The 23,503-nt window shown below is 35.9% G+C and overlaps 2 protein-coding genes across 2 annotated transcripts; one reads left to right on the top strand and one right to left on the bottom strand.

The window, feature by feature from the left end:
- Positions 1-9,239: 9,239 nt before the first annotated feature.
- Positions 9,240-9,737, bottom strand: LOC132601783 (uncharacterized mitochondrial protein AtMg00810-like). Its single transcript, XM_060314848.1, has one exon. It carries the CDS (start codon positions 9,735-9,737, stop codon positions 9,240-9,242), a length of 498 nt encoding a protein of 165 aa, XP_060170831.1.
- A 1,274-nt stretch (positions 9,738-11,011) lies between these two features.
- LOC132601782 (uncharacterized) lies at positions 11,012-12,888 on the top strand. The gene is made up of 6 exons (XM_060314847.1): positions 11,012-11,354; positions 11,427-11,665; positions 11,738-11,977; positions 12,139-12,192; positions 12,311-12,418; positions 12,514-12,888. Exons 1-6 carry the CDS (start codon positions 11,012-11,014, stop codon positions 12,886-12,888), a joined length of 1,359 nt encoding a protein of 452 aa, XP_060170830.1.
- Positions 12,889-23,503: the final 10,615 nt, after the last annotated feature.

Raw genomic sequence — 23,503 nt, 5'->3', positions numbered from 1 at the left:
ACATAGGCTGGAGATTATTCTTCAATGGAGCAGTCAATTACAAAGGGTCTGGAATTGGAGCAGTTTTGATATCAGAAAATGGGCAATATTACCCAATGGCCTCTAAGCTCAAATTCCATTCTACCAACAATATGGCTGAATATGAAGCCTGCATTCTAGGCCTTAGGATGGCACTGGACATGGACGATGAATTACTGGTCACCGGAGACTCTGATTTGCTAATTCATCAGGTACAAGGTGAATGAGCCACTAAAAACGACAAGATCTTTCCATATGTGAACTTGGCACAAAGACTGTGCAAGAAATTCAAGAAGATTGAGTTCTAACACACTCTAAGAGCGGGTTTGCTAATGTGTTGGCCATAATAGCATCAATGATCCAACATCCAAAAAGCAGTCACATTGACCCGTTAAGGATAAGCTTGAAAGAAGAACATGCCTACTGTTGTCACGTGGAAGCAGAGACAGATGGCAAGTCGTGGTACAATGACATCAAAATGTACTTGGAGAAACGGGAATATCCCAAAGGTATCACCAGACAAAAGAAGACCATCAGAAGAGTGATCAATGGTTTCTCCCTAAACAAGGTAGTGCTGTAAAAACGAACGCCTGATTTGGGTCTACTCCGATGTGTAGACGCTGATGAGGCCACCAAACTTCTGGAAGAACTACATGCTGGGACATGTGGCCTCCATAATTCTCCGAGCCGGATACTATTGGATGATAATGGAAAGTGATGGCTGCAAATATGTGCAAAGATGCCATCAATGTCAAATCCACAGTGATTTAATCAAGGTTCCGCTAAGTGAGCTTAATGTTATGAGTTCACTTTAGTCTCCATTGATTACTTCACCAAATAGGTGGAAGCAACGCCACACAAGTCAGTGACAAAGAAAGTAGTGACTGACTTTGTAAGAAACAATATCATATGTCAATTTGGTATACCTGAGTCCATTATAACTGACAATGGAGAAAATTTGAATAGCCACTTGATGAAGGATATCTGTGAGCAATTCAAGATCACCCACCAAAATTCAACATCTTACCGGCCAAAGATGAATGGAGTCGTAGAAGCAGCCAACAAGAATATCAAGAGGATATTGAGGAAAATGACAAACAACTACAAAGGATGGCACGAGTAGTTGTCATATTCCTTATTGGGATACCGTGCCACAGCCAGAACTTCAACAGGGGCAACACCCTATTTATTAGTCTACGGTCATTACTAGAAAATAGGCCTATAGCAACGGTTTTATAGCAACAGTTACTCAACCGTCGCAATAGAGTATATGTTGCATCAGTTTTAACCGTTGAAAAGACACTTTGACCTAACAACACATTTATAAAATTAAACCGTCGCGTTAGTCAGATAACCGATGCTATAGACGTACATTTAGTAACGGGTATTGGAACCGTTGCAATAGATGATTCTATTGCAACAGTCATATAAGAAAATTTAGCTATTGGGACAGTTTACTTTCCCCCAATATTTCCCCCCAATATTTTTCCCTCCATTTATTCTATTGGACCCGCCAAAACCCCCATTTTTTAATAAAAAATAATGACCAAAAAATAGACTGTATGTGAATAAACATATCAGTGGAAACATTTCATCAAATATTTCTTCTCAGTTGAAGCTTTTAACAATGGGTTTTCTCTAGCAATGTGACTAATTTATTCTGATTTGAAGTTTGTCAAGCAAAATTCATCGTTGTCTTCAGCTAATTAGTGTTCTAGCTTTTTGCATCAACAGGTTTGCATCATCGTTGTCTCTCTTAACATGTATTATTGTTGTAGTATTTTTAAAAATCAGAAATTCTATGAGTTTGTTTGTGCATTTTTAGTTTCTTGGTGTGATAAGAATGTTAACTTTATGTAGTCTAGCTATGGAATTGTTGATTTTCGTACAACATCTTGAATCTGTATGAACTGCGTTTTTTTTTTTTTTTTTTTTTTTTTTGTGGAAACAAAATATCTACTGCATTTGGTTGTGAATTAATTTCTGGGTGTGAAAAAAAATGGGATATCTAAGTAGTGTAGCTGTAGAATTTACCTTTTTCTTTCATTTTCTTGGATCATTGTTGAAATTTGTGAACTGGGTTTTTGTGGAAACAAAAAATCTTCTGCATTTGTTTGTGGATTTTAGTTTATGGGTGTGATAAAATGCGATCTTTATGTAGTCTAGTTGTGGAGTTGTTTTTACTTCCATTTTCTTGGGATCATCCTTCAAAGTTGAGAACTGGATTTTTAAGGAAAGAAAGGTTCTTCTGCATTTGCATGTTTTTGTTTGTGGATTTTAGTTTGTGGATTTGATAAAAATGGGAACTTTATGTAGTCTAGCCATGGAATTGTTGTTTTTCTTCCATTTTGTTGAATCGTTCTTGAAAGTCTAGGTTTTTGTAGAAAGAAAATATCTTCAGCATTTGTTTGTGGATTTTAGTTTCTGGATATGATAATATGTGATCTTTATGTAGTCTAGCTATGGATTTTTTTGTTTTGTTTTTTTTTCCGGTTTTCTTGGATCATTCTTCAAACCAGAGAACTAAATCTTTGTGGGAAAAAAAATCATTTGCATTTGTTTGTGGATTTGATAAAAATGTGATCTCTATGTAGTCTAACCATGGAATTATTCTTTTTCTTGGATCATTCTTCAAAGCAAAACATTGGGTTGATGGGAAAAGTGATACTTTTCTCGTTTTGTATGCATTTCTGCTGAAATTTGTTATTTGAATTTTGATTTTGATGTTATGCTCGTGTCACGTAGGATATTCAATGGATACTATAGATAAAAGTTGGATGGATCTCCGAAGATCCACCAATGAGTATGATCGTGGAGTGAAGTATTTTCTTGATAAGGCATTTGAACGAGCTTCTCAAGGAAATGAAATACTATGCCCATGTAAAAGGTGTTTTAATCGGTATTGGCATACTCGAACGGTGGTGGAGAATCACTTGTTTGGTTATGGATTTGTTAATGGATACACCAAATGGGTTTTCCATAGAGAAGTATTTTCTTCAACAAATATGCCGCATCCAACCAATGATGATGAAACTTCCGACATGCATGACGATATCGATGGACTACTTTATGATACTAAGTTGTAAAGCAAAATAGACAAAAAGGATGTGGATAAATGGAAGGATGAGAGAAAGAGAGATTTAGGAATGTAGAAGGTGATCTGCTGCATGAAGGAGTGAGAGAGGGACCATCTGAAGATGCAAAGAGATTTTTTAAATTAGTTGACGAAGGGAAACAAGAGTTGTACCCAGGGTGTAAGAAGTTTTCCAAGTTGAGTTTCACCATTCGGTTGTACTTGTTTAAATGCATTCACGGGTTGAGTAATGTAGCCTTTTCAGACTTATTAGACTTGATAAAAGAGGCATTTCCATTTGCTCAGCTACCCGAGTCTTTCAACAAGGCAAAAAAGGTGATAAAAGATTTGGGTCTTGGTTATGAGAAAATTCATGCATGCCCTAACGATTGTATGCTATTTTGGAATGACAATGCGAAGATAGATAATTGCTTCGTGTGTGGTTCTTCTAGATGGAAGAATGTTCATGATGATTTGACTAATAAGAACACTAAAATCCCAGCAAAGGTTTTAAGGTACTTCCCTTTAAAGCCTAGGCTTCAGAGGATATTTATGTGTTCTGAAACATCTGTAGCCGTGAGATGGCATGCTACTGAACGACCCAAAGATGGGAATTTAAGACATCCTGCTGATGGGGAAGCTTGGAAGGATTTTGATTCATTGCACCCGAATTTATCTAAAGATCCTCGTAATGTTCGATTGGGTCTTTCAAGTGATGGTTTCAATCCATTCCGAACCATGAGCATTTCCCATAGTACATAGCCAGTTATGTTAATGAACTATAATTTGCCACCATGGATTTGCATGAAGCCGGAGTATATAATGTTGTCAATGATCATTCCAGGTCCTTCGTCTCCTGGAAACGATATAGATGTGTTCCTACAACCGCTAATTGCAGAGTTGAAGGAACTATGGGAAATGGGAGTGGAAACATATGATGCTGAAACTAACCAAACATTTCTAATGCGTGCAACTTTATTGTGGACAGTTAGTGATTTTCCAGCACTAGCAATGCTTTCCGGATGGAGCACCAAGGGGAAATGGGCATGCCCCACCTGTAATTATGATACTTGCTCTCAATATCTCAAACATAGTCGTAAGATGTGTTACTTGGGTCATCGAGCATTTTTACCTCCTGATCATCCATTCCGAAGAGATAAGAAATCATTTGATGGTAAAGAGGAGCATAAAGTTACACCTACTCCCTTATCAGGCATAGAAGTGCTTGAAGAGCTACGTGAATTCAATAATGTCTTCGGGAAGGGCTGAAAGAAAAGGGCTCAGAAGAGTGATGGTCCATGGAAGAAAAGATCCATATTTTTTAAATTGCCATATTGGGCACATAACAAATTGAGGCACAATCTTGACGTGATGCACATAGAGAAGAATATATGTGATAGTTTGCTTGGGACATTGTTAGATGTTCCTGGAAAGTCCAAAGATCATGTAAATTCTCGCTATGACTTGCACGAGATGGGGATACGCAAGGAGCTTCAACCATTTAAAGATGATAAGAATGGTAGAATTCATCTGGCTAAAGCTTGTTTCTCTATGAAACCAGAGGAGAAAAGGTTGTTTTGCACTGTTTTAAAAAATGTCAAATTACCAAAAGGGCGTGCCTCTAATATATCACGTCGTATGCAAATGGAGGAGATGAAAGTATCAGGATATAAGAGCCATAATGCTCATTTCATAATGCAGTACTTGCTTCAGGTTGCGGTTAGAAAAGTGTTACCCAAGAATGTGTCTTTGGCCTTGATTAGGTTGGGGAATTATTTTAGAACCATATGTAGTAAGGTTATAAGAAGAAGAGATCTTGATAAAATGAAGGCTGAAATCATAGATATAGTATGTGACCTTGAAAAGATTTTTCCTCCAACCTTTTTTGATATAATGACACATTTGCCTATCCATTTAGTAGATGAAATTAAGCTTGGGGGTTCGGTTCATTTGCGTTGGATGTATCCTAATGAGAGAAACATGTGTAAGTACAAGGGGTTCGTTCGGAATCGATCCAATCCAGAAGGATCAATAGCAGAGAGTTTTCTGGCCGAAGAGTGTTTGACCTTTTGTTCAAGATACCTACATGATGGGGTGAAGATAAGATTTAGTAGGTATCAGACCGAGGATGAAGATGTTCAAACAAAGGAAAATGATTTTTCACATATATTTCCTAAGACAGGCCATCCAAATGGAAGTAAGAAGAAAAGGAAAGGCAAGACATTTGACATGGATAGTCATCAGTGAGTTGAAGCACATCGGTATGCTTTGTTCAATACTGGAGATGAACAAGTAGAGACGTTTATCAAGTAAGAAAAAATAGTCATTTGAATTTTGAACTTTATTTATTATGATAATGTGTTATAAATTTCATTTTTATATACCTAATGATTAATATAACATACATGCTTGCAGGGGACATAAGAGTATAATTGATAAACGTGGTAGAGGAAATACATGGAAAAAAGCATGAATTCATAGTCTAGAATTTGGTGATTGGTTAAAAGAGAAAGTTAAAACAGTTAAAGTGCCCAATCATATAATATGGCTATCTTATGGGCCTAATGTAGTGGCCAGAAGATATACTGGATATTTCATCAATGGATACCAATTTCATACGATGAAACGGGATGCCTCATGCAAGACTCAAAATAGTGGAGTGAGTTTGTCAGCAACAACTGATAGTTTTGCTAGTGCCAGAGACCAAAATCCCATTGATGGAATGGTTTCCTATTATGGAGTTATTCAAGATATCATTGAGATTGATTATTGGGGTTGTTTTAGTGTTGTACTATTTAGATGTGATTGGTTTCATAATGAAGTCGTTGGCTATGGGTTGACTCGGGTATACTTCAATAAAAAATGCAGCATGGACGACCCTTTTGTACTAGTATCTCAAGTGCATCAAGTTTTTTATGTGGAGGATCCAATTGAGAAAGGGCTTTATTATGCAAGAAATAAAGTCCCGGTTGATTTGTATGAATTGGAGGAAGAGAATTGTCCTAATATTGAAGAAACATTTTGGAGGGAGCCTAATGATGACATTGGCTCATCAGAAAGATTACTCGATGTCGATGTCAGATGGTCGAGAGAAGATCTCCCTGTTGATATCATTGATATGTCTTCCCTTGCACAACATTCACAAGATGTATCTATGGAAACATCGGAAGAGGAGGCTGACTTCGATGATACCGATTGGGATTGGATGGAGCCTGATGATTGACAAAGGATCTTTTGAACTTGTACAAATATATACCCTTCATCAATTTTGGTAGTGAATAATAAATTCCCTTTTATAATGAAGTGAATTGAAAAGTGGACTCCGTTTACTATCTTTTATTCTCTTTCTGTTAATGTGCTTACCTTCATGTTTGTCTCTAAATTAGTGCACACACTGTATGATACATTATGTAATCTTTCTTTCGTATATTCATTTTGAGATTTTTATTGATGAGAAACTTATTAAGTCTTTTTTTCTTATATTCATATGCAGTATCCATATTTCTGCAATATCTCTGAGGAATCTTTAACTTCACAGGAGACCAACAAAAATTCAGGTTCTAGTCTTTCACTCTATCTCTTAGTTATTTTCCTTCAAATCTAAGAACAAGAAGCAAAACTTGTTATCATGTTATTGATAAACGATATCTCTTTTCTTCTGCGTAAATAGATGCGCACAGATTTTTTCCTTTAATTTTCCTTTGTTATAATTATGTTGGACTTCAAAATATTTGGTCTATCTTTAATTTGACCTTTGAACTTTTTCATGTTTTTATCTTCTGTTGACTGAAACTTCATGCCACGCTGCTCTCGATTTATGTATTGAGCATATTCCTCATTCATTGAATCATCCAAACAAACTCATTAATCTTTTGCTCCTGCATAAACTTTTTTTTTGGCAATACATTGTAAATATTATCATACCAACAAATTCCATATTTACCCCTAAGAAGAACTAGTTCCCTGAACTCCCAGATGGTGTTAAGTAGAACATAGCCTCAATTTCTAGTTACAAGTTCTGTCCAACAAAACCAGTACATTGCCTTGCTATTTTCTGACTTCTATACTTACTTATTCTTGCTATAACTCTATATTTATATCTTGTCCCTTGAATATCTTGGCATTTCTAGCTTGCCAAGTGTGATATAGCACAGCTCCATGGCTTGCTGCCAGTACTTGTCTTTTAAACTTGCTCCAGTGTTTGGTGTTGACCTTCTGATCTGTAGAATTTAGTGAACCTGCTCTAGTTGCATTGTTATCCCCAGCCAAGTCTGGATAAAGCTTGCCAAACCTCTATTGCCTAGGCACAATCCACAAACAAGTGTGTTGTTTCAGCCCTGTATGTTCCACATAGTACACATAGATCATCCTCATATGTAATCCCCATTTTCATCAGTCTGGTCCTTGTAAGCAGTATTTGCTTCATAGCTAGCCACATTAGTATACTAGACTAAAAAATATGTGCCTCAATTTGGCTAGTAACAAATTGGCTTCTAGTGCATCTTCATGGTCTAGGATAGAGGTAATACATCATCCAAGTTCCTTGCCTTAAACTTTCTGCAGTTTAGTCTGATGTCTGTGGAAAATTTCCTAACCATGTGACTAATGGAAACTTTCTTTGAAATCAACTATCAAGACAAAACTGTGTTCACCTAGGTGTTGTTTGAGGACTATTCTGATCCATTTTAGATGATAATGGCCTCTTAATGTTATTATTTGCTTCAATTTATAATTTGACACTCCATAGAACTTGTTTTGTGTAGATTGAGACTTTAACTAGCCAATGCATGGCCATGAGGATTAAAAGTTGCAAAATGAACCTGTTTTGACCCTAGGATACTCAACTGTGGCCATAAGACACTTTGGAACTTGTAGCTCTGATTGTTTTACCCTAAGTCTTAAAATCAGAGACAAAATAGAGCCTACTGATGCTAAGAATTTCTAAAATGTGCTTTAACTTCTTACCTTTGTCATTTGATTTCAAGGTTGTAAGGGAAGGGCTTATGTTCTTGACCAAAAATAGACTAATGAATCTAGAGAAAGGATTAGTGTTGTTGGTGATTTTATCCTGTTCCTTCCCTGCGTCCTGTTTGCAACCTGATTATAGTGTCCATATTAGCTGCCATTGTGTCTTACACTGATATTGCTTATAGTTTATTCAGTTCCTTTACTTAACATGACTACTAGGTAGATTAAAATGAATCTTAAAACTGGAACCATGCTTAGGTGATCCTATTTTTACTTGATTTACTAATAATGTTTAGTTACCTAGTCTTGTTTGTTTGTCTGAATCAAGTCTTGTCCGCTGAACCATCTCCTGCACCCAGGGTAGTGCCATGAACCATTTTGTCTCAGTTTTTCCTTTTGGAATTCTTGAAACTTGTCATTCTTCCTACTTGAAGTTCATTTGCACCTCTGATTTGCTTGTGACTTACAGACCATCTGTCCTGTCTCATGTTGGTTATTTATTTGCAATATTCATGTTGTTTGGTCACCTGTAACTTGTATTTTGCACTTGTAGTATTTATGGACTACTTGGTTCTCTTTACCTAATATAATCACCTATTGAACTAGGTGTAGGGAATCTAAACTAGGAACTAAGGCTTCTTAAAAGGTTAAGAGTGATACTTGCTTTTGTGATGCACCCCTCCTCCCCCCCCCCCCCCCCCCCCTTTCTTTTGCTTAGGAAATTTGAATTGTCTCACATACATTTTTCCTCCTTGCAAACTGTTGAACCATGTTACACTTAGCATTTCATTCCTAGCTTAGGGTAGCATTCATGCACATATTATGATCCCATAGGTTCCTACTTGTATATGTGGTTTTTTTTTTTTTTTTTTTTTTTTTGTGCAAGTTCTGGAAATAGAACAAGTTTATGGTGTCCTAGAGACTCTAATGTTAGTCTGTCAAACTTGCTATATGCTGAGGTGATTTTGAAGAACTAAAAATGACTAAAGCTGATTACAGCAAACCTTGATTGAAACCTGGAATGCTTGTTAAACCTACTGACCTGTTTATGTAGTGTTTGAAATTGTTTTAAGTTTAGAACTTGTTTGAAATGGCTTAAAACTCTGTGGTTAAGTCTGTCTTGATTATTCTATATGTCTTCTTAGAACCATGCTTGATCCCACATCTGTGTTTGGGCTTCTTAGAACAGTGTAGGAGCAGACTTGATGTATATTCCAATATCCTGCAAAATATAAGTTATCCATGTGAGTTCAGCTGCTGTAGCAGCTAAGGCTCTATATTCAGCCTCTGCACTTGACCTTGCCACTGTGTTTTGCTTCTTAGAGGACCAGGATACACAATTTGCACCAAGATATATGTTGTAGCCAGTGGTGGATCTTCTTGTTGTTGCACACCCTGCCCAATCTGCATCCGAGAAGCCATATAGTCTGAATAAGGACTGAGATATAATACATAGCCCATGAGAAATAGTTCCTTGTACATATCTTAGTATCCTCTTGACAGCCTGAAAGTGCACAGAGTTGGGATTCTGCATGAACTGGCTACCAAGGTTGACAACATGAGTTATGTCAGGTCTGGTCAGTGTCAAATATTGCAGGCTTCCTACAATGCTAGAAAACTCACCCCCTCCATCACTTTGAACCACTTTAATGCTTTTAGAAAACTGTTTCTCAACCATTTTCTGGAACTTGACAAACACCTCAAAGAATTCTGATTTTCTTAAGGTTCCTTTTCAATCTTATTTCTCAAGCCAAAAGGCAATTTACAACCTTTTCCCATTTGGCAACTAACACAAACAGTAGGACTTTTATTCCAACAAGTGATATTGATACACTTATTTTTGTCTAAAACTTCTAAAAACTTAGAGTTTGGATGCCCAAGTCTGGCATGCCAAACATCACTAGAGCTAAAACTACTTCTACTCCTCCTTGTCTCTATTGCTGTCAATGCTAGGTTGTTGTCCTCCAAGGCATACAATCCTCCTCTTTTAGATCCCTTGTCCTTATCAACTGGCTTATGAATGGCTGGTAAACCATCACATATGTTCTTGAACTCCTTCAAGAACTCATCAGTTGTTTTGCTCCCAAGTTTAATGGTTTGAAGTTGCTGCTTTAACTGAAACTCCTTGTCCTTAGTGGTCTGAAGGTAAGTTTCCTCCAGAGTTTCCCACATCTCTTTGGCAGTTTTACATCCCACAATGAGATACATGGTTTCTTTTGATAGAGTACCAGAAATCCAACTTCTCAGCAACACATCCTTTTGTTCCCAATCATCACTACTATCACTGGCTTTCTCACAACTTTTATCACTAGCTTTGTCACTGCTTTTACCACTGCTAGCAGTAGTTTCTTCAGAGACTGTCAGTTTTGGTTCATCTACTGTGGTTGGTTCATCCTTTGATGAGATAGGCTAATCTCATGACTTGAATGAGTTACAACATTTGAGTCCTCTATATGAGGTAATGAGATGGTGCAAAGAAGAGGCTGAAAGAGTGTTAGGAGTTGATGCCATTTTTTTTTGGACTGAGTTTTAATAACCAGAGATTTTCAGTAGCGGAAGAAGAGCTTAAAGCTCTGATACCATGAGAAATCTGAGGCTATGCAGAAATGCTTTGTATTCACTGATAATACTTACAGATGCAGTGGTAGTGTATTTATACACATGCACCACTCGTATAGCACACTTCTAATGCATGAAGGAAACTAGTCTATGATAGAGTTATACATTTAACTAAACTCTAATACTTAAGCTTATCACAACTACTTAACAATAACAATAATAAGATTGTACTTATCCTAAGTAACCTTATCATGATCAGTGATCTTATCATGATCTTCAACATCTTCATCATGTGTTATATCAGATTTTTAATAATATGTATCATGCTTATTATATTTGTCCTCCAGATTTTCTCACTTGTTTAGTCTTAGATTTACACAGATCTGGATAGTCATGAGTCAACAAGGGCCTTCAACAAGAAAAAAAAGAGCTCAAACCAGAGCATATGCTAAACCTGGTTCACTGTCATCCTTGGCAAATAAAACACGGCAGTTATTAACCACAAACGAAACTGTTCAAGCTATAAGGTCAGAGAGAGATCATCTGCTAGAATTAATTGGAGAACAACAGCCAGTAGCACCACAATCTAACCAAAATGAGCAACCTGTAGAAGAGCAACATGTAGAGGAGCAACAGCCCGTCGCGGAGCAACAGCCCGTCGAGGAGCAACAGCCCGTCGAGGAGGAAATGAAAATGGATTCTACAATTCCTCCCACAAATGAACAATCTGAAGAAGGTAACACATAGCTTACGAACTTATTAAATTCATCCATGACTTCTAATTTCTTGCATTTTCTTTTAACTTTAGGCCCTTCGACTCAGAAAAGAAAAAGAGGCAGAACACAAATGCATAGTGTGCATAGCCGACATGAGCGTAAATTGATCCTACTGAATAGGCTCAATCAACCTATTGGTCCTACTGAAGATGTTGTAATAGATTTTGGTAGCTTCCTCGGTACATTAGCGAGGACTGCGACCCTTTGCCCATTTGATATACTTGATTGGAGGAAAATGGACACAAAAGATGATTTATGGATATATACCAAGGTTTGAAGTTTCCAATATTTAAGTATCTGTTAAAAGTATTGTTTATGCTAACAAAATGACACAAAATTGTAGGAGAAATATGATATTCCTGAAGCTGGCAAAAAGTGGACTTTGAATGCAATTCATGCTGCTTGGAGAAGGCATAAAAGTGACTTGAAGAAACTTTGTTACAAACCAAAAGTCACTGATGGAATCATAATGGCAAAAAGGCCAGGTCATATTCCGGAATGTCAATTTAAAGAGCTCCTTGAATATTGGAAGTCTGAGAAATTCCAGGAAAAATATATTTCCAGAATACATTTGTCTTCTCTGGTGCAAGTGTCCTTCTGTCTCTCTGTCTTCTCTTTCTTTGCTGCGATATGACTGTCGTTGTAGGTTTTTTTTACCTTTCTCTTCTCTGCTGCAGTATCGCTACTGCTACTGCTTTCTTTTTTCTTGTAATTTCTCTTCTTATCTTCTTGTCTCTGTTGCAGAAAATGTGTAAAACAAATACTGAGAATCGGAAGAAGTTGTTGAATCCGCACACAGTCGGTAAAAAAAGTTTCGCTTTAGTCCGCAATAAATTGGTGTGTTCTCTTATTTTTTTTTATTAAGTCTTAACCTGTCATTTTAAGCGATTTTTTATATCCATTTTGATGTGACTAGGAAAAAACCAAGGGAAATGTATCACTTAAGGAGATCTTTGTGGAAACAAGAGCAAGGAAACCCGGGCGCTTGTACAAGGAATCAAATAAAGACACAACTAGTAAAATTGTATGTATATTATGTATTGCAAGTTTTTATTGAAATCTATTATTTATTGTTAGTTTTTGTTTGCTTGAGTGCGGTTGTTGGATTTTCTTTGTTAGGCTGAAATGGAGGAAATTGAAACACAACTAAGCGCAGATGGTAGTCAGCCTGTTGATGCATACTCAGCCGTTATGGGTCCAGAACATCCGGGACGTCTAAGACTATATGGACGGGGGGTTACAAAGACTTCTTTGAAAGGAAAAGCTAGAACTTTTGAACCAACTTCAAATGCCACAAATGATGTAGTGCAAGAAATGCAAGAAAGGATCCAAAAAATGGAGGAACAAAAGAGAACTATGCGAGCAGAAGTTATTGCAAAAGTAATTGAAAAACTCCAACGTGCAAGATTAATTAGTCCAGACATGCTAGTAGCATTGTGTGCTCCTTCATCGGGAGAAGCTACGTCTGCCCCACAAGTAGATAGCAACAATTAAGGTTAGTCTCACTTCTTCTCTGTTGCGATATAGCTGACTTATATTGGTTCTACAAATTGCTATACAATGAACATGGTAAAATTAAACTAAAACTTGGAAAAAAAAGTTGTTGATAAGTTGCATGCACATCTGTGTGTTGCTGTATATATATCCTGCAAACTAAAAAACCAGTTGCACCACTCATTTTGCAATCAGTGGCACCAGTATAATCTCTTTCGGTTCTAATAAGTTTCATATATATAGAGCTTCAGCTATGTGGCCTGCTCCAACTGCAGATTGGATACTATTCTCAGGCCTTGTTATGAAACATCACGGTGTTATAAGTTGTAAGGATGGTTTAAATCTTTCAGTATCTACTGGAACCATAGTTATTAATGATTTTGTATACTTGTTATTCCAATAGTGAGAGGGTTACTTCCACGATACTGATATTGAGCATTTTTCATTGCCTATATATGTCTTGGCCTGGTCTAGTTTGCACCACTTCTTTTCTGGTTTTCTGTTAGTAAATGAGTCGAGGTGTCTTTGCACATCATTAGAGAAAAAAGATTTCTTTGAAAAATAGTGTTGAGAGTCGCTATACAAGGAGTATATAGACAACTAGCTAACCAGAACTATTTCTTTCTACCTATGAATTGGAATGCTTTATGTGCTTCAGAAGTAAAAAAGAAAAATAGCATATTTAATTAGAAGTTAGATGAATGGACTTGTTGGCTGGGGAAAGAAAAATGAAGAAGCTTTTCTTGTGCATAACTGAAGTTAGTTGTGCTAACCCTGTTGAAGCTGTTAAAAAGCAGTATCAAGAAACCAGTTTATGTGGCTAAACTACAAAAAGTACACAATAACTAGGATGCTTTTCCTCGTTTCTCCTTATGTTTTCGGACAAAATTGGAGAGCTATTAAGTCATATTAGACGACGTTTCTTTCCTTTTGCAACCTTTGATTATACCAGAGATATGGCTGTCCAGTACATTAGGGTGTGTGTTTGAATAAGGTTATCAAGTAAACACTAATACCTTTGAATATGACTAAGAGTATATTCATTTCTAGTCTTGTCATCATTAGTATGTATGCATTGTAGAGATTAAATTCTTTTATGAAAGCTTTTCTAAATCATTTTTCCTTATCATTTTTTTGTAGGTGGTGAAATTGAACAAGGGGATGAAAGAAGTGAAGATACATGATCGACTAAGGAGGATTGAGTTAATTTTTTGGAAAATTGAAAACTTGTGTGTTCCACCTCTTGAATGGTCAAACATTATCTTGATATTTTCCTTTTATGTATATTACTTGACCTCTTGGATTATATTTTGGTATGATCGATGTTGGATCTTGTATTATTATTTTGGTACGACGTCGGATCTTGAATTATTATTTTGGTATATATGATGTCGGATCTTGGATTATTATTTTGGTATGATGTTGGATCTTGAATTATTATTTCGTTGTGATGTCGGATCTTGAATTATTATTTTAGTTATGCATAGTTTCTTCTTGTGATTGATATATGTGTGGTCTATATTGTGTTAGCCCTCTATAGTATGTTGCAGCAACACCATAATATCCGTTGCAGTAGCATCATAATACTCGTTGCAGTAGCACCGCAATAACTGTCACGGTAGCCCCATAATATATGTTGCGGTAGACCTACAATACCCGTTGCAGTAGAATTATAATAATTGTTGCAATAGTCCTAAAAATAATCGTTGCAATATTAAATAGCCGTTGCATTAGCTCTATAACGATCGTTGCAATAGGAAGAAACAGTAGTTGAATAGTCAGAAATGAGCGTTGCAATAGCGTTGAATAACCGATGCAAAAATCTATATTGCAACGGTTCATATATGTTCCCGTAGACACATAACCGTTGCAATGATCGTGAAGAGCAAATCGTTGCGATAGGATAATCTATTGCAACGGTTTTACAAACCGTCACAATTAACCGTCACAATAGACCTATTGTAACGCAAGCTGTTGTAACAGTAACTAAAACCGTTGCATTATCACTATAGCAACGGAAAAACAAGCTACTGCAACGGTAACGACACTGTTACCATAGACCAAATTTCTAGTAGTGGGTACTGAAGCGGTTATGCCTGCTGAAGTCGAGATACCTTCTTTAAGGATCATCCATGAAGCAGAATTGGACAACGCCGAATGGGTTCGAGCTCGATATGAGAAATTAGCCTTAATCGATGAGAAGATGTCACGGTTGTAGCGGGTCGTATTTTTTCCAATTCGTATTTACACTTGCCTCATTTAAAAAGGAAAGTGTTCCGGAAAAGTACGGTTGTCAAGCGTACTGGAAAAAAGGAAAAAATAAACTTCTACGTGGATGGTGTTCTAAATGGACATCGTTTTAGAGTCGCCACCTAACTTATAGGTAAGTTAGGAAAACCAGTTCGAAAGGGTTCATTTAAAACGGTTAAATTTTAAAAGAAACCAATCTATACCAAAGTATGGGTAAGAGTTCTAGAGATCCCTTGGGGAAGGTGTTAGGCATCCCGGTATTAAGGATCCATAAAATACGGTTGACCTACGGGTTCTAATAGTATGCCTTATAGATATAAATTGTCTTTGATAAAAAACTACTTTTGTTTTATATTTCCGCAAATGAAGGCTGGTCATTTATGCAAAAAATACTCATTTTTCAAGAAATAAAAATGGTAGAGTTTTGCCCATAATTGGGCGTTTTGGGTTTCGGACTAGAATACCTAGGTTAAAACCCAAAGGCGTTAACCTAAGTAGAACACTACGTAAGCTCACCTAAGTTTAGAAAAAGGTTTTTAGTTTAAGTTTTATAAAATCATTTTTTGGCATACTATTATTATCCATATTTTAACTATTTTACATTTTTTAGATTTTTAGCTAATTTTAGTAAAAAATAGTCCAAGTTATTAAGATGGTCAAAACAGTCCATAAAGTCTTTAAATCAGTCCATATAATCCACAGGTTCATATCGGTCCACGGGTTTCAAAAATGTTCAAATCAGTCCCATAATTCATGAAATTGATCATTTTTAGTCCAAATTTTACTAAATCAGTCCGTTTAAAATCGCAAGTTATATTAAAGTTTCCAAAATCGGTTTGTACAGTTTTAAAATCAAGTTTAGGCGACTTTAAATGTGGGATAACCTTTTAAGGGTTCCAATTTATAAATAAATACGCAAATAAGAATTTAAAGGCATAAGTAATACAGAGATGGGAAATTGGGCCGACCAAGCCCAAATAGAGATGTTATGCAACGGGGTAACCTCGGGTCCAAAACATATGCTCCAGTTTTTGCTCCAAGTTGTTAGACTCGATCTAGATACGCTAGTGGGCCCTCCTGGGGCCCACCAACGGGTTTGGATGGACAAGGGTACAAACGGGTATTCAAGACATTTGAATACACTCATAAATTAAACTAAGTACACAAATTAAAGCCTACAATAATTATTACATAGCCAAAAAATGAATTACAGCATTATTGGGTAAGCCCATATATTGTAACTAGCAGCAGTAGATAATAAGATGGTCCAGGTAAAAAACAAATAGGCCCAAAATAGTAGTAATAATAAGTCAAGTATAGAAGCGCAGATGACAAGCCCTAATAAAAGCCCAAGCCATTCTCTTCTTAAATTTTTTCTAAATGTCAAGTGGTGGTATACATGATATACCACAGGTATACTACCCCATTTTTCTCAAATTTTTCCTAAGTATCAGAACTCTAATATATGCGATATACTGCCAGTATATCACTCAGTTTCCTCTCAAAATTTCAAAGTGTCAAAACTCTATATACATGATATACTTACTGGTATATTACTAAAATATGAAGAGCAAAACCCTTTAAAGGACATACCCTCCATATGCAATTGATATATATTGCAATATTCAATTAACCTCGACTCTAAACACCATATTCAGGTTATATGCAAGCCATAAACCTCTCCAGAAATCCACCCAATTTCAAGGTCAAGTTCCAGTTACCAGCCAAGGCAAAACAAGCAAGCAAAGAGATCTATAACAATGCAACTTAATGTCAATTTTCAATATATATGAGGCAGGAAGGTCACAGAATAGCTCAACTAGTCATAGAAACAGATGAATCAGGTAGTTTTAGAAATGATAAAAGATGGTGCAAGGCATATTAAGTGTCAGAGTTCAGAAGCAAGTATAGTAAAATCGAGAAGAACATGGCTCAATTCTAAATGATAAAGCAGATAGTATTTGACAGTGGAGGGACAAGGAAAACAAAGCTGTGCAGGATTGAGAGATGTAGAAAAGAAAACAAGCTAAGGCATCAATCATATGCACATAGTCTTAGTTTTTTTTTTTTTAACTGTTTGAGGAGAATTAGCAACTAAGGAATACCAAGTGATGAACCACCTAACCAAAAGCTCATTTCAGATGACAAAAAGCTAAACCATATGACAAAAGATCATTTTAAGCTACCTACTACTTATAAAGAGAGCACAGGAGCAAGTTTTAGAATCAAAGATCATTTTTGTGTCAATTTTAACTTAAAACAACCTAAATAATAAGTGGATTCAGGGCATAGGTTTACAAATGATTCCCAAGTTCCCAAATCCTAGTTTAGATTCAATCACAAGTCATAAAGGGTCTCAGCTAAGTGTAAAGATTATCCCAGCATAAGCAGCCTCATAGGAAACATTAACAGGGTTTCAAACTGATAGTTTATACTTAGTTTCATTCTCATAATTTAAACAAATAGGCCCAAGAACAAATGTGGAATCAAGCAGCGTTCTATTAGGACAGACAGAGTAATCAAGACAGGATCAACAACAAGGTTTTAAGCCATTTTAAACTAGTTTTAACCTTAAGCAAATTCAAATACTAAGTAAGCAGGTCTACGAGTTTAACAAGCATTCCAGGTTTCAGTCAAGGTCTATTATGATCAACTTCTTGCCATTTCTAGTCCCTAAAATCACCCCCAGCACATAGCAAGTATAATAGTCTAACAACAGAGTCTCCAGGACACTATAAGCTTGTTCTATTTCCAAAATTTGCACAAAAGAGTCACATGTACAAGTAGAAGCCTATAAGGGTCACAATGGGTGCATGATGGCTATCCTAGGTACAAGGTATGGATCAACTAGTCATAACAAATCACAAGTGAAAAGAGACTTCAAGTAGGAGGAGTGACAGGTTTCAAGAATTCCAAAACTGAGACAAAAAGGTTCATGGTACTGTCCTAGGTGCAAGAGATGGTTCATTAGACATAACTTGATTCAAACAAGCAAACAAACTCAAGTAACTGAACATTCCAAGTGAGTCAAATAGAAACAGGATCATCTAAACATGGTTTCAGTTTTAAGGCTCGCTTTAGTCTACTAGGTGATCATGTTGAGCAAGAGGGACTAAGAAAGCTATAAGAAATATTAGTATAAGGAGGGTACAAGACACAAATGGCAAGTTATATGGACACTGCAAACAAGTAACAAACAGGACACAGAGAGGAATAAGATAAAATCATCAACAATACTGGTCCTTTCCCAGATCCATTATTCCATTTTAAACTCAAGAACAAAAGTCCTTCTCCTATAGTCTTGAAAATCACATGACCAAAATAAGAAATCAAGGTTCATTTTAGAAGTTCTTAGCATTAATAGGTTCCATACTTTCCAAACACCTTTCAAGTCTAGGTTACAAGTTATATTGGGAAAATTTGGAAGGTCATTTTCTAGAAAAACAGTGGTCATAGGTTTCAAAATAGAACAAGCCAGTAAGCAGAGGCCATGGACATATTTAGTTTAAGCTAGGTAATCAACACAGAGAACCAAGGGTATATTTTAGATTTTCAAAATCATCTTTTAAGCTCAAGATCAGTCTTAGAGAGTGTTATAGGGTCCACATATAACATACACTACTATATACTTAAAACAACAAGAAACTCCAGAAATACTTAAGCATACTAAAGCACAAGCAACCTATATTTGAAAACCACTTTTCATCCAGTTTTATACCTAAAGTTTTTCAAGTTATTACAAAAAGACACAAAGTACTACAAGACATCTTTTGGACCAGATTTTAGTCATTATCAACAAGTGAAGGAAAACAAACTCATTTTTGGTCTCAAAATAGTTTCAACCAAAGAATGAAAGGATTTATTTTTTTTAAAAAAAAACAATTTTTTTTTTTTTAAAATTGACCCTTAAAACTCATTTCTTAGACTCTAAGCTATAATAAGCTAGTATCAATCTCTATTCCTTAAACTAGAATCAATACCTAAGATGATCAAACTCAAGAGACCAAAAGCTACCAAAAACCAAAGGACTTTAGAATCTAATGAAACAGTGACAACACAACAAGAATCAGAGAAGAACCACCTTAAGAACCTTCAATACAACATAAAACTTCACAGAAAAATCACATGACAAGTTCATATCTCAGAAAATCTAATGTAACAGTAAACTATAAGCTAAAACAGACCCTTCTCCTCATTTTTAAAGTTATTTTAAGACATCACATCCTTCAAATAACACTAGGATACAACTATTACGTGCCTCAAGACTCAGAACCAACTTGAACACCCCAGAAACAAAGAAAAATCCAATGAAACAGTAGCAATAGATACAAAATGAGTCCCCTTTCATTCAAACAACCATTTTAAAACTTCAAACACTTATTAAACAATACTAAATACATCTAAACAACTCTATTATCACCTTTACACTCCATAATAGTTTCAAAAGCAAAATGGCATACTATGATTCAAGTAACATAACCAAAAATATAAGCTGTAAATAGAATAAAATAGGTTAGAAATAGGAGTATCACCTTTTTGTAGGGCAACCAAAAGATCAAAGAGGAGGGGTTGGATCAACACACTTCAACACCAACACTTATCCTTTGAAAAACAGCCCTTTGTTTTTTGATTTTTGCTAGTATATTGTAGTATTTTGAATAGTATATTATAGTATGTTGGTATATTGTAGTATTTTTTATAGTATAATGATAGTATTTTAGTAATAGAGAGTTTAAATTCTCAAATAACCTTTCAAAATTCTCCAAAAATTTTCAGAAAAAAGACTCTGTAAAATGAGAATAAACTCTTCTATTTATAGCACAAAATGATGCTAGGGATAAAAATGGAATGGTTTCAGGTCCCTTAACTGAATTTCCCCCCAATTCTAAAAACCCTATCCTAAACAAATTCAAATTTAGTGAAGGACAAAAATGAATTTCAGCAAATTGTACCCATTGCTACCTTATCCAACAAAAATCTCACAATAATCATATACAAGACAATTAAAATGCAAACTAATTGTACCAAAAAAATATAAACAAAAAATAAAAAAATACTAGGATCGTACGCCCCGTCATCAAATAACAAATTTATCACATTCCAACGGTACAAAAATCATACAAACAAGATAAAATCCCCAAAATTAGTATTCAACCGAAGAACCTTCTAGGAAATTTCCCTAGGTTCTCTCATTAAGTGCATATGGTGCACAAGTTGGCTAAGGGCTCTAGGCCCTGCCCATGGCAACCATATACTTGAGAGAAGCCAAGTAACATCCTCAACATGATCCAATCTGGGCCTAAAAATTAAAATTCGAATGAAATTAAACTTGAAAATCATGAGAACTCGTGACTGGGCATGAAAGTACTCTCAAATCAGGCCAAAAATGGCCGTGAATCATCGTGGAATAGCCGTCAATGGCGGAACTCTAAATTTGCCTGAAATCGCCTCTCAAAGAGAGGAAAGGGTCGGTGGGGGTGGGGGGGGGGGGGGGGGGGAGGGGAAGAAATGAAAATGGGGGATGGGAAGTTTATTTTAATAAACTTCAACCCCCCAACCCCCCCCCCCCCCCCCTTTTTTAATAAAAAAAATACCCCCTCCTACTTTTAAAAACACTTAAATTAACCCCCCTTTAATTAAAATATTTACCGATAATATAAAGGCATATATATTGCTAAACGTAATAATTATTTAGGCTAAATAAAAATTAAAACTCGTAAATTTAAGACATGAGCTTTAAAACGATCCTAATATTGACATAGTTCCGAGCAATATTTAAAAATGTGAAAAATGCGGTCAAAATGAGTCGTAATTCATACATCATTTTAATTAATAATTTTTCCGATTTAGACAGAGCGGGATGTTTATCTTCTTTTCAAATCATATCTGTGAAAGTAAATAACTCATAACTTTCTTGTAATTATCAATTTTTATGAAATAATTATTAAACGTCATTTTTTGTAATTTTCTCGGGACTTTTAAAATTTTAAATTTTTTTAAGGGTGCATCCTTGCTCCGTCTTTGACTCGAAAAATTTAAAAATTAAAATACGCATCTTATGAGGTGAAAATTAGGTGTCAATAACGGTCAACTATACCAAAAAAGGATTGCAAGAGCCTTCAACAAACGAGTCAGAACTCGACTTTTCCAAATTGGGTAGATGGTGCTCAAGAGAATTTTCCCACACCAAGATGAATAAAAAGGGAAATTTTCTCCCAACTGGAAAGGTCCTTATGTGGTCCGTAAAGTACTCTCGGAGGAGCAGTAGCACTAGCAGAAATGGACGGACAAGAGTGGTCGAAGCCAATCAACTTAGACGCAATCAAGCGCTGCTACGCATAAAGACAAGTTTGTCAATTTGTAATAGTACATTTTGTTTGTAATCGTTATGTTATGTACATGTATTAGCTATTTCCTTTCGCTTGTAAAAGTTTATAACAGAGAGGAAAAAACAAAACAACTTTGTAATATGAACTACACAATGACCTGACTTCCCCACAGTGTGATACGTAGGCAGCCCATTTGGGACCTCGTCACAATATTAGTAAAAACCAAAAATTCATTTACTTTTATTCCGAACTACGTTTGACCTGACTCCTACTGCGACAGGATACGTAGGCGCTCTTTGAGCTCGATCGCACCAAAAGAAAAACCCAAGAAAGCCCTAAGAAGCCTCAGAGATAGGACTTCGCAAAGGTGCAAGGATTGACGCATGCTCAACTGGGGGCAGAATTTTTGAGAAGATCTCAAAAATTCGTGCCATCGAGCCACTAAAATTTCTCACTTGTTAAGCTTGATATATACATTGAGCCTGGTCTATTTAGTTCTGCTTCAATAGTTTTGTTTGGGCCTTGAAGTCTGATTCGTGTATTAATTAGCCGAGGCCTATTTGTTTTATTTCTTTAGTTTTATGTGTTTGCCTGCTTTGTTTATTGCAATTTCGTTTAATCACATATTGTTCAAGTACTTATCTAGTTACTTGTCCATATGTGTTGCATGTGAAACTCTTTCTGGGGTCATTCGGGCCATCCTTGCATAAACTTGTTGGGCCAAGAGCCCAACCTCCTTTTTTCATCGAGTCCGTATGAGAAAAAGGGAAGCTAATATTTGCATGAAGGCCCAACTATGAGTAAAAATGGTGAAGGCCCAGCTATGAGTGAAAATAGCTAACTAATGGGCTTAGGTAGGCCCACCAACCTAAACTTTCCTTTTATATTCATTATTTGTATAAATGTATTTGTAAAATACTTGATGATTATTGAAACCCATGTGGATGTAGAACTTAGGAAAACGCTTAGAATTTTTTAGGAAGGTTAGCCCCAAAAAAAAATCATTTTTGGACATGGTCAACTATTAACTTGGCATAAAAATGAGAAACTTTATTTGATTTCAAGTTCTAAAATTGGTTTAATGGTATAATTAGCTGTAAAATGATAAAAAAAAATGGGTATGTATGATATTTTAATATATATCTATGATATTTTCTATATACGTATAATAAAACTAGTAAGAACTAAACCCATTTTATTAGGATTAAAATGACTCTACTTCGGAGAAATCCCGGGTGTATTTAGTCCGGCAATAAAGTGAGTTGAACACTTATGTGGACTTTTTTTTTTTAACCCAAAACCCTTTTCTAAGGGGAATTTTTGCCAAAATTTTCTTTGAAAGTTATGATGTGATTAAATGAAATTTTGCGGAAACCTAAACATTTTTAAGCAAATAATACAATAATTACACATTGACGCTCGTAGGTCAAGCGTATTCTACGGATCCTTAATACTAGGGTGCTTAAAACCTTTCCTCGGTGATCACCAGAACCCTTACCTTGAACTCTGGTCCAAAAGGATTTTTCTCTTGTTTGAATAAACCCTTTTAACCCGGTTTTCCTAGTTTTCCTTAATAAATTAGGTGGCGACTGTAAAATACTAAAATCCAATTAGAGCACCAACAACCTCTTAGAAGCTTTTATGCGCCTGCGTAAAAGTGAACCGTAACAAAGGCTTTACAAAAAGTCTATCTTATGCGGCAGAGTTTGCCTTAAGGCATAACTAATGTCTGCCTTATGCGACAGATATTGCCTTAAGGCATAACTAAAAGTCTACTGGATAGTTACGCCTTAAGGAAAAGTTTTCCGCATAAGACAGACTTTTCGCGAAGCCTTGCTTTGCGATTTTTATTTTTATGACTAAGTCCGGGTTCGAACCTAGAACCTCGGGGTATTTTAGGCGAAGGGCAAAAATTAAAGAGCAGCAATTTGAGGGGAAAAGATTAAAGACCACCCCAAAGAAGGACTGTAATGACTAATCTTTCGTTCCTGAAAATAATAATCAAGACAAGAAAAGTAGCGACAAAGAATAATATT

The sequence above is a fragment of the Lycium barbarum genome, chromosome 7 (genome assembly GCF_019175385.1).
Source record: "Lycium barbarum isolate Lr01 chromosome 7, ASM1917538v2, whole genome shotgun sequence".
Taxonomy (NCBI): domain Eukaryota; kingdom Viridiplantae; phylum Streptophyta; class Magnoliopsida; order Solanales; family Solanaceae; genus Lycium; species Lycium barbarum.
Note: the sequence above shows the minus strand (reverse complement) of the source record. Positions and strands in the feature narration are given on the sequence as shown.

What these genes read in the sequence shown, in the direction of transcription:
- LOC132601783 (XM_060314848.1), bottom strand. Translation starts at nt 9,737, where the DNA reads ATGGTTGAGAAACAGTTTTCTAAAAGCATTAAAGTGGTTCAAAGTGAT.
- LOC132601782 (XM_060314847.1), top strand. Translation starts at nt 11,012, where the DNA reads ATGAGTCAACAAGGGCCTTCAACAAGAAAAAAAAGAGCTCAAACCAGA. An exon ending in AAATGAACAATCTGAAGAAG is followed by an intron (nt 11,355 to 11,426) that starts GTAACACATAGC and finishes TTTTAACTTTAG; the next exon opens with GCCCTTCGACTCAGAAAAGA. An exon ending in ATTTATGGATATATACCAAG is followed by an intron (nt 11,666 to 11,737) that starts GTTTGAAGTTTC and finishes ACAAAATTGTAG; the next exon opens with GAGAAATATGATATTCCTGA.